Genomic DNA, 14741 nt, shown 5'->3' on the forward strand with positions numbered 1-14741 from the left:
GGTTACGTATAATTCCATGAGAGAAGTACAATTATCCAAAAAAAAAATATAATATATAGGGTATTTATAATAGTGTTTTGAGTATTATAATATCATAAGGTATATGTATTTTTTATGTGGCTTTTATATAAAAATTATTTTTATACACTTGTAAGTAAATAACTATACCTATATATTCATCACAGAGTTTCACAAAAATAATATTTTTGGTCCCATGCGCTTAACGGCCATTTGATCTTTTTTGTTAAACATTCATTGAAAAGATGCTATTGGCAAAATTGCTACTTTTTTAAAGTTATGCGACCAAAAATATAATTCCATAACCAATGAAATCAACAGTGGAAAAATCCTAAGTTACAGGAAGAACAATGCTATCTCCCATGTGTTAGTAATGATAATTTTATAATTAATTTAAAAAAAATTATTAAGATCTTATAAATAAGTTGAGAACTCCTTATTTTCTTTTTCTTTAAACCTCCTAACATCTAATTTTTCTAAAAATACTAAACAATTTGTAACATAATATATACCAAGAAGTCAGTGGTGATCTCCAAGAAGTTTGAATTGGTGTAGGATATTACTATTTATGGTACTACTTTTTCTAGTCAAAGGCAAACTACATGCATTTCTAATGAGACAGACAGACTGCAATATTTGTACAAGTCGGCAAATTTGTATCCAACAAGAATTTCAAGAAAGCCAAGCTCCTAGTCCTCGCATCAGTCTAATATACCAACGTGGGATTGTGAAACGACAAAATAATAAAACTAATAGTTGATTATATTTTTTTTATATGCACTTTTTTTAATTTTTAATTGTTATTAAATATTAAATAAAAAATTATGCACTTTTTTTAATTTTTAATTGTTATTAAATATTAAATAAAAAATAATATATTACTAAATTATAATTATAATTATAAAATATTAAAATTATAATTAGGGTAAATTACACTCACCTCCGCTAAGGTTTGAAATAATTATAAATACCTTCTCGTTGTTTGAAAAAATTACACATACCCTCATGATTTTAACATCGGTCTAACAACAAGCTCATTCTATTAGGTTTCCATCCAATTTTTATATTGATCTGACTAAAATGTCCTTTTGCATTATAAATTAAATTTTTTAAAATTTTCTAATTTTTTTTATGGACTAAGATTCCCTATGAAACATTTATTTTAACCATGCTATATATATTTTTTTATTACCTTTTTTAAGTACTTTTTAATTTTTTAAGAAATATCAACAAGGGTAAAAAAAGTAAAATGATAATGTTTTCACCGTGGAATACCTTGTACCTATGACTTTGGTCGTGCGTTCGAGTCGCTTGGAGGGTAGTTGGGAACCAGCACTAATCCTCCTTAGATTAGGAGGAAAAAGTTTTCACTTCACAGTCTAAGGGCTGCATAATTATTTTTTATTTTAGAGGGCTTTTTATAATTTTTTAAATAATAAGGGTATTCGTAATTATACTAAATATTAAGTAGAAATAATTAGAATTTAAATTATAAAATTAAAAGCAACAATTGGGCTAAGTTGTTGCTTGGAAGTGTTTCCTTAAAAAAAAATAAAAAATAAAAAATAAAAAATACAGGAGTTATCATGTCTGATGTATTTTATTAAAAGCAAATAAAAAAATATTGCAAGTCTCCATTTTTGGACTAGACTTGCAATTTTTTTAATAATATAATTATATAATAAGACCATGTTTCTCACTTGATATATACTCCAGCTGGTAAATGCTGGGCTTGAATTGAGTTTGGATTGGATTTATGATAAATCAGGTTCAAAATAGATTTAAATGTATATATTAAATACATATCAGATTGAAAATATATTGTATGTGTAGGAAAATTCGATAATAATTAAAATAAATTAAAAATTCAAAACTACTATATTTTACCTATTAAAAATGAAAATTTTTATTTTATTAAAAAATTTCTTTGTTAAGCAACATATCATAAAAAATTTATTTAATATATTAAAAAAGTAATATAACCTTAAATTTTACGTTTATTATATATATTGTTGAAATTATCGTATCTATTAAAATCAAACTTTGATGCGCTCCTCAGCTTTGCATTTACTCAACTCGTATTGGGATCTACAATGTAATAAAAATATATATTGGGTTTCGATTGGCTCACGTGGATCGCGACTTGGGCTTTTATTTCTTAAAAAAATAGTTTTTAATGACGAGTCGTGATTTTAAATCACGACTCATCATATTATTATTAATATATTAAAATAATTATATTAATATAATTTTTTTTATTAATAAAAAGTTAAATAACTCAGTTTTGTTCTCTTTATTTAGTCAAAAGGAGAAAAATATAACATGAAGTTGAAGACTTATAGTGCCTTTGAGGAGAATTTTGTGCTCAAATACCAAATGTTTAGCATGTAAATAAATGGGTAATGGGAAAGCACAACAAGAATTTATTACATTAAATATTGATCTATAATGCATCAACAATGTATAATTAATCTATATATATATATATATTATATGAAAGTATGATTTTCTCATGTTTTTTTTCTTATTGTGAAAAGATATTTATATTTTTAAGTAATATTTTGAATAATAATAAATTAGAATTAGTTTTAGGACATAAATTTCTGAAATTAATAATGAATGACATGCATCAATTAAAAATTCGGACTAAACAAAACAGCAACTTAGTAAGTATAGTGACTATATTTATGAATATGGAATACTATCGGATTACCTATCAAAATTTTCAACAGTGTGGATGGTGAGAAAATCACCGCAAGAGGCAATGTCCTCGAAAAAGAAAAAAAAAATACGCCGCTTCACTTTCTTCAAAGCTTGGGGGGCTCCATCACCACATGTAAGAATTATTTACAGGGAGTCTCTCTTGAAGATGACGTCGAAATCCTGAAAACAAATGAAAGAATTCAACGTAAAGAATGAATAAGCCCAGAATAACCTTTACTAGTAGAGAATGGAACAAATATTGATAAAAAGTACTTGATGGTGTACTTGTTGGAGTTCTCAATTTTCACTCTTTTGACACGGGTTCAAAACCCGTCGGACGCAATAAGATACGCCTCATTCCAACACTTGAAGATTCAAGCCGAGCTTGAGGTGGGCTCGAGTTGCACCACCAGCTGCGCCTACCAGCGCCCTAGCTCGAGGCACTGCCTGGGGGTGGTGCCCCCAGCTCAAGGCAGTGCCTTGAGCCCGACGTCCACGTGAACCAGAGGTCGTTTCACAGCGCACCAGCTCGAAGCAATGCTCGAGCTTGAGGTCAAAGGTGCACAGCACAAACGAGGTGCACACCTAGGTGCCCCGGCTTGAGGCAGAAGTCGCTCAAGGCGGTGCGCCTTGAGCTGGGCTCGCGGTGCACCACCTGGGCACCCCCAGCTCAAGCCCGGGTGCGCCTCCCAGCGCACCAGCTCGAGGCACTGTTTCGAGCCTGGGTATGGTGCATCAGCTCGAGGCAATGCCTCGAGCCCGAAGTCCACCCCCAGCTCGAGGCGGTGCCCCATGTATTAAACTCAATTTCGAAAAGTGTTTACTCTCGGACAAAATATCACACCGGCTAGTGCATATTCCATCCGAGAGTGGGGCGCTGTATGATGTATATTGGTAGAAAATGTTAACATATAAGGGTAAAAGAGTAATTTAACATATATGAGGCACACATTAAACAAATACAACCCACCACACCATATAACTTCCAACACTAATATAAATACCAAAATATTAATTTTTTAAGACAAGTACTATTCATTGATTTGACTATTTCTCTTGCTCCTTCGAAAATCACACTTCACTTGGTATGTATTTGTGTGGTTGGTCGAATTCTCAATTTTTATCCTTTAATAAAAAACCTCGACTACATCATCATCTAATAGCTAGAACGATGATACAAAGTAATTAAAAACAAAATCGAACTATATATATTTATTGTATAATATCTATACCTATACCTAGATATTGATTAATTAATGTTTGATGGGACAGACTGGTTAGCTAGGTTGATGCTATTAATAAAGAACAATTACTCAAAAAGTTCGTTACTACAAGATGTGGCTGAGAATTGTGCAAGGTTACAAAAATCTGGCAAATTCTGATTTTCATTCTATGCCTTCACCTATAGGAGGTGGCATTTTAACTCATTTTAAAATAAAAATTGAAAATTAAATATAATAATTGAAAAATACAAATTCAAGATAAATTTTTAAAAAATATTATATAATTTATAGAAAATTGACTAATTAGGATAAAATTGTATGGTTTTTTTTTGTTAATAGCTCCATCTTTTCAAAGATATGATACTTGTTCGTGGCCACATTTTTGGCATTATAGGTGCTTCCATCAAAGAAGAAGAATTGCTGAAAGAGCTAACTGAGAAAAAGTGGAGAAATTAAGAGGATTGCATTCAAGATAACTTGTGCCCACAGGTTATCAGAGATTAGCCAGCAGAAGTGCATCCAAGATAACTCGTGCCACGGGTTATCAGAAATTTGATTGACAGAAACGCATTAAATCTGATCCGTAACAATGGTTTACCAGACATGCACTGTTGTGAAAATTAGCAAGGTCCCAATTAGGATAATAATAGTGATGGTTGAATAATTTTAATTATTATTTTATTATATATATAATGAGATCAAAAAATTTAATCAATAATTACGATATCTTAAAATCTGGTTAATCGATTCACACCAAATTTAAATATATATAAGAGCGTGTCCATTAATTTGATGGTGTAATGACTAGGATATTAATTTGGGTACAGAAATTAAAAAATATGCCAAAAAAAATAAAAAAAATTAGAGACGGAAAATTTTGAAAGTTTAGAGGCTGATCAGAGACGAAAATTTGTAAGGTTTTAGATACGGAATAGAGACGAAACATTTTCTGCGTTTCAGAGACGGAAATTAACAAACAAATACTTTACCTTTAGAGATGGATTAGAGACAATTTTTTTTTATCGACGGAATCAGAGACGGATTGTCCACGGAAATCAGAGACGGATTACACTTAAATTTTCTTTTTGTTTGTCGACAGAATTAGCGACGGAATTCTCGGTCTCAGAATTAGAGATGGAATATTTCCGTCGCTAATAATTTAGCCACGGGGCTTTCAGCCACGGACTTCAGCGACGGAAATTTCCGTCTCTGATACCCTGTTTTTTTGTAGTGTATATAAGCATACATTGGCATGATTCATCTAGTCAAATAGATTTTTACTAATTATTAATCCATTATTATTACGAGTTTTAGAAATGAAGAATCCACTAATTTTTTTATAATAATAGATTTAATATAACTTGAAAGAGTATATCAGATTACTGTAATTTACCGTAATTTTTTTCACAGAAAGATTTTTTGTTCTCTTCTGATATTAGAAAAAAGTAAATTACATTTAACCCATTTAATTTATGTCAAAAATTAGTTCCTTTGATCAGTTTTTGCCAAAAATGTGAGCCCCAAATTTCTTTTTAGAGGGTAAAAGAATCATTTTTTTTCTCATTTTAGTATCTTAAATTTGTAAAGTTATCAAATTAGTCATATTCTTTGGGCAACAAAAGTATTGTAACTTCCTACTTAAAATTAATGCTAATTGTTGCACCCTTATTTATTAAGGGTTGCTTCTTAGTGGCGAAGAACACATTGAAATGAACTTAAAAATTAAGTTTGAGAATTGAGAGAAATGAACACATTGCGATTTTTTAGTGTTTTAGTTGCCGGAGTTTGTAAATATTATCGGAAGAAAGCATGTGCCTTCGACGTGCTCTTTTTATTTTGCGGAGTTTGTTCCCATTGAATAATTTCTGTCAGTATGGAAGTAAATTTTTGTGTTGTATTTTTTGCATATGATATTTTAATCCTTTGTCTTTATGGAGTAGTAAATAGGTTCTGTAATGTTTAAATTATTGCGATTTTGGTTCATTTAATTAACCAATGGGAATAAAAACTCCAAATTAGAAAAAGCAGTTGTTGGGTACATGTTTTTTTTCGGTAACATTTGCAAACTTCAATATCTGAAGGGCCCAAAATCGTGAAAAATTGCAGGACCTATTTGCTCTTCTAGAAAACTAAGAATTAAAATGCCAAAATGAAAAAGATATGGCCGGAAAGTTGCATTTAATCCTATATAAAATATGCATACATCTAATTGATATTCATTTGATTAATTAGTTATATTTTAATAACTATTGCAATTTCCTTTTTTATTAATACTTAAATAAAAATTCAATAAAACATACGAGTCAATTATATGAAAATATATCATTATTTTTCTTCAATAACTATGTCATTTAATTGGTAAATAAAGCTCAAATGTTGTTTTGATAGATTCAAATTTGGGACAACTTTTGAAACTAAATTTTCTACGTTATTTATTACTTTCATATTTTCATAAATGGTCTGGCTTTTGATTTGCAAATGTCAACGTTAGGTCTGGCTGGAAAATTTTAAATCCCCACCAAACATCTCTTAACGAAGTACTTAAACTTGAAATTCTATAAATAAATTCGAGCCGTCCATACTTATGAGTAATCCCATTTAATGTGGTTTATTGCAATATATCAATCTATTTTAGTTTAATTTTATTAATTGAATCGATATATTTTTAATTGTGTAACCGTCATTTTTATTTAAAAAAAAAAGAAAAAAAATTCTAAATCCCCAAATCAAGTTATTTTACCGGGTAATGATATAATTTTCACCAAATTTGTCCTAAATGTGTAAGTTTTTTTCTCTTTAATTATTGTCCATATTATCAATGTCAATTTTAAAAGGACTGGAAATACCATCCCTATAAGTATAGGACAAAAGTTGCAATTTTCCCCGTACAAGACCTTATAAAATTGCCTACGTTTTTAAATATTTCCTGCGGAAACATTGGGAGCTTATTTTTTCAGACAGAGTAACGTCTTCCCTTCCTCTTTGCAACCTCTTAATTAAAATGGAGGCCCTGTCTTCCTCCTTCCTTCCCAGATTTCCTGATTGCAACATTTCATCAGCTGTCGGGATTGAGAAGAAGCCTCAAACGAAAATCATTGCCATTTATTCCTTCACCAAATTTCACGAGTCTTTAATGAAGCTTATATCAAATTCTGCTGAAAGAATTAAGTTCAAGACTATGCACATGCACCCAATTTCGAAGAACAAGACGGAAAAGCAATCGTTACTTGCGAATATGTTCAAGTCAGTCGATGATTTTATATGCAACCACCTTGACTTACCCCTTCGTCCATCCATTGATCCCGAACATGTACTTTTCGGCAACTTTGCTCCGGTGGATGAACTTCCTCCGACTCCCTGTGAGGTGGTGGAAGGCTCCCTTCCGAGTTGCCTGGACGGAGTATACCTGCGCAACGGCCCCAATCCTCAGTTCATCCCCCGCGGCCCATACCACCTCTTCGACGGTGATGGGATGCTTCACATGATCAAGATCTCTAGAGGGAAAGCCACGTTTTGTAGTCGCTATGTCAAGACTTACAAATACATGGTTGAGTGTGATCTCGGCTATGCCGTCTTCCCAAGTGGCTTCTCCTCCTTCAATGGCCTCATGGCCTCGATGGCACGGGTTGGTCTAAGTGTTGCACGTGTACTTACTGGACAGTTCAATCCTGTAGTTAATGGCTTTGGCATGGCAAACACTAGTGTGGCCCTAATCAGTGGAAAATTATATGCTCTATGTGAATCTGATCTCCCCTATGAGATTGAAGTGACCTCAGATGGAGATATCAGAACTATTGGCCGCCATGATTTTGACAGCAGCGAGCCCTTTATAAGCATGACTGCGCACCCAAAAGTTGATCCAGACACAGGCGAAACCTTTGCTTTCAGATTCCACGTAGTTCCTCCATTCTTGACATTTTTCAGAATCGGTTCTGATGGAAGAAAAGGACCAGACGTTCCCATCTTCTCCATGAAGAGTACAGCTTTGATCCATGACTTTGCTGTAACAAAAAATTACGCCATATTTAATGATGGGCAGATGGTGATAAGCCCCCTGGAGCTTTTGAGAGGACGACCCCCAATGAGAATTGATCCTGTTAAAGTGCCGAGGCTGGGCATTATCCGGAGATGCGCTAAAGACGAGAGTGGAATGTGGTGGATTGATGTGCCTGGATTCAACATGTCACATTCAGTTAACGCATGGGAAGAAGACGACGGTGAGACCATAGTAGTGGTGGCCTCTAATCTTTCATCTGTTGAACTGGCCTTGGAGCGTCTGGATTTGGCGCAGCTGACGTTGGAGGAAATCAGGATAAGTGTCAAGGACAAGAAGGTGATCACGAGGCATCCCCTGTCTTCCAAAGTTCTTGACATGCCAATCATTAATCCAGCTTACGCAGGAAAGAAGAACAGGTATGACAATTCCATCTAATCTTTTAGCTAATCAATCACATGGTGCAAAATATTTATAATGTGACTGGTGTATAGTTTAGGGTGATTGATCTGACCAAACTTGGTCCAGACTAAAATTTCTTTAATTTTAGTCCTTTTTGGCCAACTTAGCAGGAAAATTACAGGTGACTTGCACATGATTTAATTAAGTCGTAGTTTTAGTCATGTAAATCAATTCATGCAATACCAAAGATGTCAATCCAACAATCTATATATAACAAAAAATGACAACCCTCCCAGAGTTACATGACTAATATTGCAATTTAATTGGGTTGTATACAAGTCGTATGCAATTTCCAGTCAAGTTTGGTCAGAAAAGGACTAAAATTGCCAAAATTTTTAAATTATGACTATAAATTGTAAAATCAATTCATGTAAGACGAAAAATGCCTACTCTCAAATTACTGGACAAAATTCCAATTTTCTCCTAATTCATGCATCAACTTAATCTTAACAAAAATATTCACTTGAGAAAATTTTCACTCAATGACTTTTTGTTCTTGAAAAAGTATATATATTTCGATATTACCAATCTAGTTTTACATGTATATATGAGGAAATTATTTTACTGATCAAATAAATTAGAAGAGTCTTAAGACATACTATAGACAAACCTTTTAAGCTTTAAGTCAAGAACGAGACATATTGAAGCATTGTCGTATAATTAATTTGATTCATAGGTATGCTTATGCCGCAGTAGTTGGCACGCCCATGCTGATGGTAGGGGTGGTGAAGTTAGATTTATCCCTATCGTCAGACGATTGCTTAGACTGCATAGTCGCTAGCCGCATGTACGAGCCAGGCTGCACCGGAAACGAACCCTTTTTCGTGCCAAATAATGCGGCTGCAGATGAGGACGATGGCTTCCTAGTTACATATGTACATGATGAGATCGCCAAAGAATCGAAGTTCTTGATCATGGACGCCAAGTCCCCCACCCTAGAGATCGTTGCCGCGGTTAAGTTACCCAGAAGAGTGCCCACTGGCTTCCATGGACTCTTTGTGAGTCAAAGTCACCTCGAGAAACTTTGCAGGGACGATTGATCTGCATAATTTTATATGCCTAGCATGAATTTTGGAGGAGTTCCATTGTACATTTACATATTCGTGTAATACTTGCATGTACATGGTTGTATGCAAGACAGCTCGGGGTGGCATTTTAAAGAATCTAAGGAGCATGTTCGTAATATTAACTATAATTCATAATTCAATAACTTTTAATGATTAGAGGATTTCGATCACCAAAATTTTAACTCGACGGAAATTGTATTTATATATACCCTACAGGCTCAGAGTTGGAATTTTAGTATTGTATTTATAAAGATTTAACAATTAAATACTCATAATTCATTAATTTTGTGAAATTATTTTTTCCCCATGTCATTAGCTTGAACTGCAAAAGAAAAAAAATCGCAAATTGTAAAATTACTGTGCATATACCACAAAGAAGTAGCAAGACAACACAAAATGTGGTTCCTTTTTTGTAGTTTAAGTTGATATTGAACTTGTTGCCCAGTTAATCAACAATATTTTGGTATCTTTTTGGTAAAGTCAGAATGTGAAAAACTTCAACCAAAATTGCACTTTTTATCCCATGCACTAGATAGAGTCTTTTCATTTTTGGTCCCCTACTTTACAAGATCGATAATTTAGTACCAAAATCTTAAAAATTTGACATTATTAATCCTGCACTATTAAATGTTAACGAAACCGTTAGTCAACAGTTGTTCTTGACCAATAAATGTTCAAATTCTGCTACAAAGCCCCCATATTTTAAAAATAGGATAAAAACTTTGAAAACAAATCTCTTTTTGGATTCAATTTGACTAAAATACCTTTTTTGATCTTAAAAAGTTACCCTTCTTAATTTCTTTTAGTTTGAGATTGTTCTTTGTGGTCTTTTGTTTGTTTTTCTCCCTTCTAAAACAATAAATAATTGCTTTTCTCAGTATATTTATTTAAATATTAAAATATCAAAAAAGTATATCAAATTTTTTATCTTTACAATTTAAAAAGTTAAATTAACATCACATAAAAAAAATTAATATTCTAAAGTTCATTTTCTAAATTTAGACATCTATCTGAATATTCTTTTAGTTACCATTATATTTATAATGTTAATTTAATTTTAAATTTTGTTTATAATAAATAATATAATATATTCAAAGTAAATAGTAAGTTAATTAGTTAAAAAATATATAATTTTTATAATTGATTAATATTTATACTCAGATAGATATTTAAATTTAGAAAATAAAACTTTAGTATATTAATTTTTTAGTTGATTAATTTAATTTTTTAATTTAAAATTTAAAACTTAAAAATTTGATATACATTTTTGGTATTTAAAATTTACATAAATATATTGAAGAAGACAATTATTCATTTTTTTTGGAGGAAGAAAATACAGAAAAAAAAAAGACCCCAAAAGACAATCTCAAAATAAAAGAAATAAAAATGAATAATTTTATAAGATCAAGAAAGGTATTTTAGTCGAATTGTGTACAAAAAGAGAGATTTTTTTTCAAAACATGGTGGTTTTTAGCTTTTTCTTTTTGGAAAATGTAAGGATAAAATAGAATTTTAACATTTATTGATAAAGTCAGCAACTGTTGACTAACGATTTCCGTGAATATTTAACGGGACAGTACAATAGTGTTAAAATTTTAGAATATTGAAACTAGAATGCCGATCCCGTAAAGCAGGGGACCCTATCTAGTGGAATCAAAAGTGCAATTTTACCTAAACTTTACATTTTTTTGTATATCCACGTTATTCCAAACTTTATTCTCAGATTACCATATTAATATATATATATCTTGACACTTAATTCCCATTGTTTATATGATGTTGTTAGCTTATACTGTTACAAATCAATCAAAATGGAATTATACTTATAAGTCGTTTACCAAGTGATGAACGTACTTATAAGTCTATTATGGATATTTAATATATATGTTAGTCCTTATGTAACTACAGTCTTGAAAATTGCCCCCACCCACCACCCGAAACATATATGGAATAAAATGCAATTTATTCATCATTTACTACGGGATGGTTGGATGCTTTGTGAACAGTAATTCTTGATTAAAAAATACTAATTTAGTCAATGTCCATAATTTTCGGCCAAATATTAAATTTTGGTGACCAAAGTTTTCTAATTGCTAAAATTGATGAAATTATCAATTATAATTTACCATCCCCATAGTTAGAAATTATTTAGCAGTAAATGCAACTTAATCTGAAATATAAAGTCTTGCTAGCTATTTCATTGACCAATGAACTATCAGCATTATTTACTTTGGCTTATGGTAATAAATATCATCAATTTTATTTTGGTTTATGGTAATAAAAAGCATCAATAGTTTCTAACAAGTGTAAGAGTTATGACCTTACGAATGATTCTCTGTGTTGTTAACATAAGGTTGAACGAAATTTTTTTTCCCCTAAGTTTGCATTAGAAAAAACAAATTACAATTAACTATAATATTAATAGCCCGTTAACTAAAAATAATGAAAAGTATCAACCTTTTATTATGAAAAAATTATTTATCATAGCTAAAAGTTATAGTAAAAATATTTATCATATTTTTTAGTGAACAAATGTTTTGGCGTCGAAAAGGTACTCTTACTGAATGATAGGATTGTAGACAAGATTTTTTGGAGTTCATCTAGTACTGTCAAAAGGATGCATTGGTCATTTTGGTTAAGCATTTGTCATCCAGTTGAGGAAGGAGGTCTAAAAGTGCCAAGTCTGGTGGACACTGTATCTACTTTTGCAGTCAAACTCGAGTGGTGGTTTTGCACAAGTCATTCTTTATGGGCGGATTTCTTCAGAAAGAAATATTGCAAGTCGTGCCCGGCTTCCACAAAAATTTACTCGATAGGGTCCCCTCAATGGCACCGATTGCAGAAGGCTAAAATTGTAGTAGAGAAAGGTATCTTTTACCCTTTTGACCATGGCGAATTATGCTTTTGGAACGATTTTGGTATGGGGAGGCTTCACTAGCAGAAATCGTTGCCATCCCTTTTCGCTTCACGAGCGAGTTTTTCATTATTATTGGAAGAACAGAGTGTGGGATATGGACAAGCTTCCACGAGTTTTGTTAGATGACATTTCTTAAAAAATGGATGTGATTCCCTTCAAATCTGACTAGCTAGATAGGGCATGGTGGAAGACGAATTCCACGGGCACTTTTACGATTAAGGTGGCATGGGAGCTAGTTCGAATTGGGGGAGTGAAACGACAACTTCTCAGGGATTTGTGGCACCGTAATATCACCCCTCAATGTCCATATTTTTGTGGAGGTTGTCGTACAATTCTGTTTCTGTGGATGAGTGGCTCCAAAAAAGGGGCTTCCAATAGTTTCAAAATGTATGTGTTGCAATTCCTGTGAAACGATTCAGCATGTATTTTTGAAAGGGGTTGGGGTGCGGGAGGTGTATCAGCACTTTGGGAACTATTTTTTAGTTTCACGACTCCAGAAGCTTGTCATGTCCGTATTATGCTCTAAGCATGGCAACTATCATCTTCTTCTGTACAAAGCGGCCATATCGAAAAACTGCTACCAATCCTTATTTTGTGGTTCACTTGGCATATGCGTAATGAAACCAAGTTTAAAAATGATCATTAGAAGTATTTCAGCACATCTTGCACTATTACATAATGCTAACAGAATGATGACAAATAACTGAAAGGGGATTTGGTAGTATTAGTGATTTAGGTTTCAACTTTCCAAAGCCCAAGCAAAAGCATCCTTGCTTGTTTGATGGAAGCAACCAAAAGAGAGGTGGTGGAAGCTTAATTGTGACGGCGCCCAAAGGGAAACCGGGCATTTTCAGGGCAGGCGAACTAATCAAGGACAATTGCGGCCATATGATTGTGCTTTAGGCTAACTATCTTGATGTGCAAATGAATACTTTTGCAGAGTTGTATGATGTTAAGCAAGCTCTTTAGTTGGCTCAGGAAGCAAAGTGCAATCAACTTTGGGTTACGATGGATGCGAAAGTGGTGCTCCAATGAAGAATGAGGGAGCTGGAGGCTTTAGCAGCTCCTTACCCACATTAGGATCTTGCGTTGTGGTATGAATGTTGTGTTTACCCATGATTTTAGGGAGGGAAATCGTCCAGCATGTAGTTTTTCAGAATGTGAAGTGTGGCCATTCTCAGAATTGGGAGAATTCTGTGGCCACTCTACATTTCTTCATTGCTCTGTAACCTGTAACACACACCATAACACACCCCCTCAAGATGGAGCTTGGGGGGCCAAGCCTAACTTGACAAAGAGACGAGCAAAGTCAGAAACAGAGGGAAACTTGGTGATTAAATCCGCAAGCTGATCACAGCCAGAAATATGCAACGGCAAGATGAAACCCAGCTCGAATTGCTCACGGATGAGATGGCAGTCGATGTCGTGGTATTTGGTACGCTCGTCGAACATCGAGTTCTCAGTGATGTGAATGGTAGCCTGATTGTCACACAAAAAAGAGACAGGGGTGCGAAAGGAGACTTGAAAGGCGCGAAGAAGATACAATAGCCAGAGAAGCTCACAAACGGCAGACCCCATGCTTCGATACTCAACCACGACAGAGGAGCGGGATACCATGGCTTGTTTTTTCATCTTGCAAAAGATGAGGGAGAAGCCCAAAAAAATGCAAAAGCAAGTGACAGAGCGACGAGAATCGGAGCAAGAGGCCCAAGAGGCATCAGTAAAAACGAAAGGCTGAAGCGAGTTGCTGGAGGAGAAAAACAGCCCCAGAGAGGAAGTCCACTTGAGATAACGCAGGATATACAAGGTTGCATCCCAATGAGAAGACCGCGGGTGTTGAAGGATTGAGACAGCTATTGTACGACGAAGGAGACATCCGGTTGAGTAAAACTGAGGTAAAGAAGACGACCGACCAAATGTCGATAAGCAGCAGGATTAACCAACAAGGAACCAACATCAACAGAGAGTTTGTGGCCCGGGGTAAAAGGTGTGGAGGTAGCTTTGGCATCCATCATGCGAATATCAACAAGAATATCAGACAATTATTTCTGTTGAGTGACAAGAAGACTATGCGTGGCGCGAGCCAAGTCGAGTCCCAAAAAATATTTAGCGAAGCCGAGGTCCTTAATAGTAAAAAGAGTGTGGAGATAATTTTTAGGAGCAGCTACCTCCTCTAAGAATTTCCTGTTAACAAAATATTGTCAACATAAACTAGGAACCCGAGAAAACAAGTAAAAGTAATTTTCAGAAATAGGCAATGATCATGTGGGCATTGAGAGTAGCCAAACGCCTACAATTTTTCAGTGAGCTCAATGTTCCATTACCGAGATGCCTATTTCAAATCGTAAGGGGAACGA

At 33.7% G+C, this 14741-nt stretch overlaps 1 protein-coding gene across 1 annotated transcript; it reads left to right on the plus strand.

Annotated features, from left to right (window-relative positions):
- On the plus strand, nt 6968-9440 carry LOC105155499 (probable carotenoid cleavage dioxygenase 4, chloroplastic). The gene is made up of 2 exons (XM_011071376.2): nt 6968-8357; nt 9077-9440. Exons 1-2 carry the CDS (start codon nt 7078-7080, stop codon nt 9438-9440), a joined length of 1644 nt encoding a protein of 547 aa, XP_011069678.2. The 5' UTR covers nt 6968-7077.

This window comes from Sesamum indicum, linkage group LG2 (assembly GCF_000512975.1).
Source record: "Sesamum indicum cultivar Zhongzhi No. 13 linkage group LG2, S_indicum_v1.0, whole genome shotgun sequence".
NCBI lineage: Eukaryota > Viridiplantae > Streptophyta > Magnoliopsida > Lamiales > Pedaliaceae > Sesamum > Sesamum indicum.

Bases quoted from the DNA above. Each gene is read 5' to 3' on its own strand.
- LOC105155499 (XM_011071376.2), top strand. From the start codon at position 7,078: ATGAAGCTTATATCAAATTCTGCTGAAAGAATTAAGTTCAAGACTATG. The intron at 8,358-9,076 runs GTATGACAATTC...TTTGATTCATAG, and splicing joins TACGCAGGAAAGAAGAACAG to GTATGCTTATGCCGCAGTAG.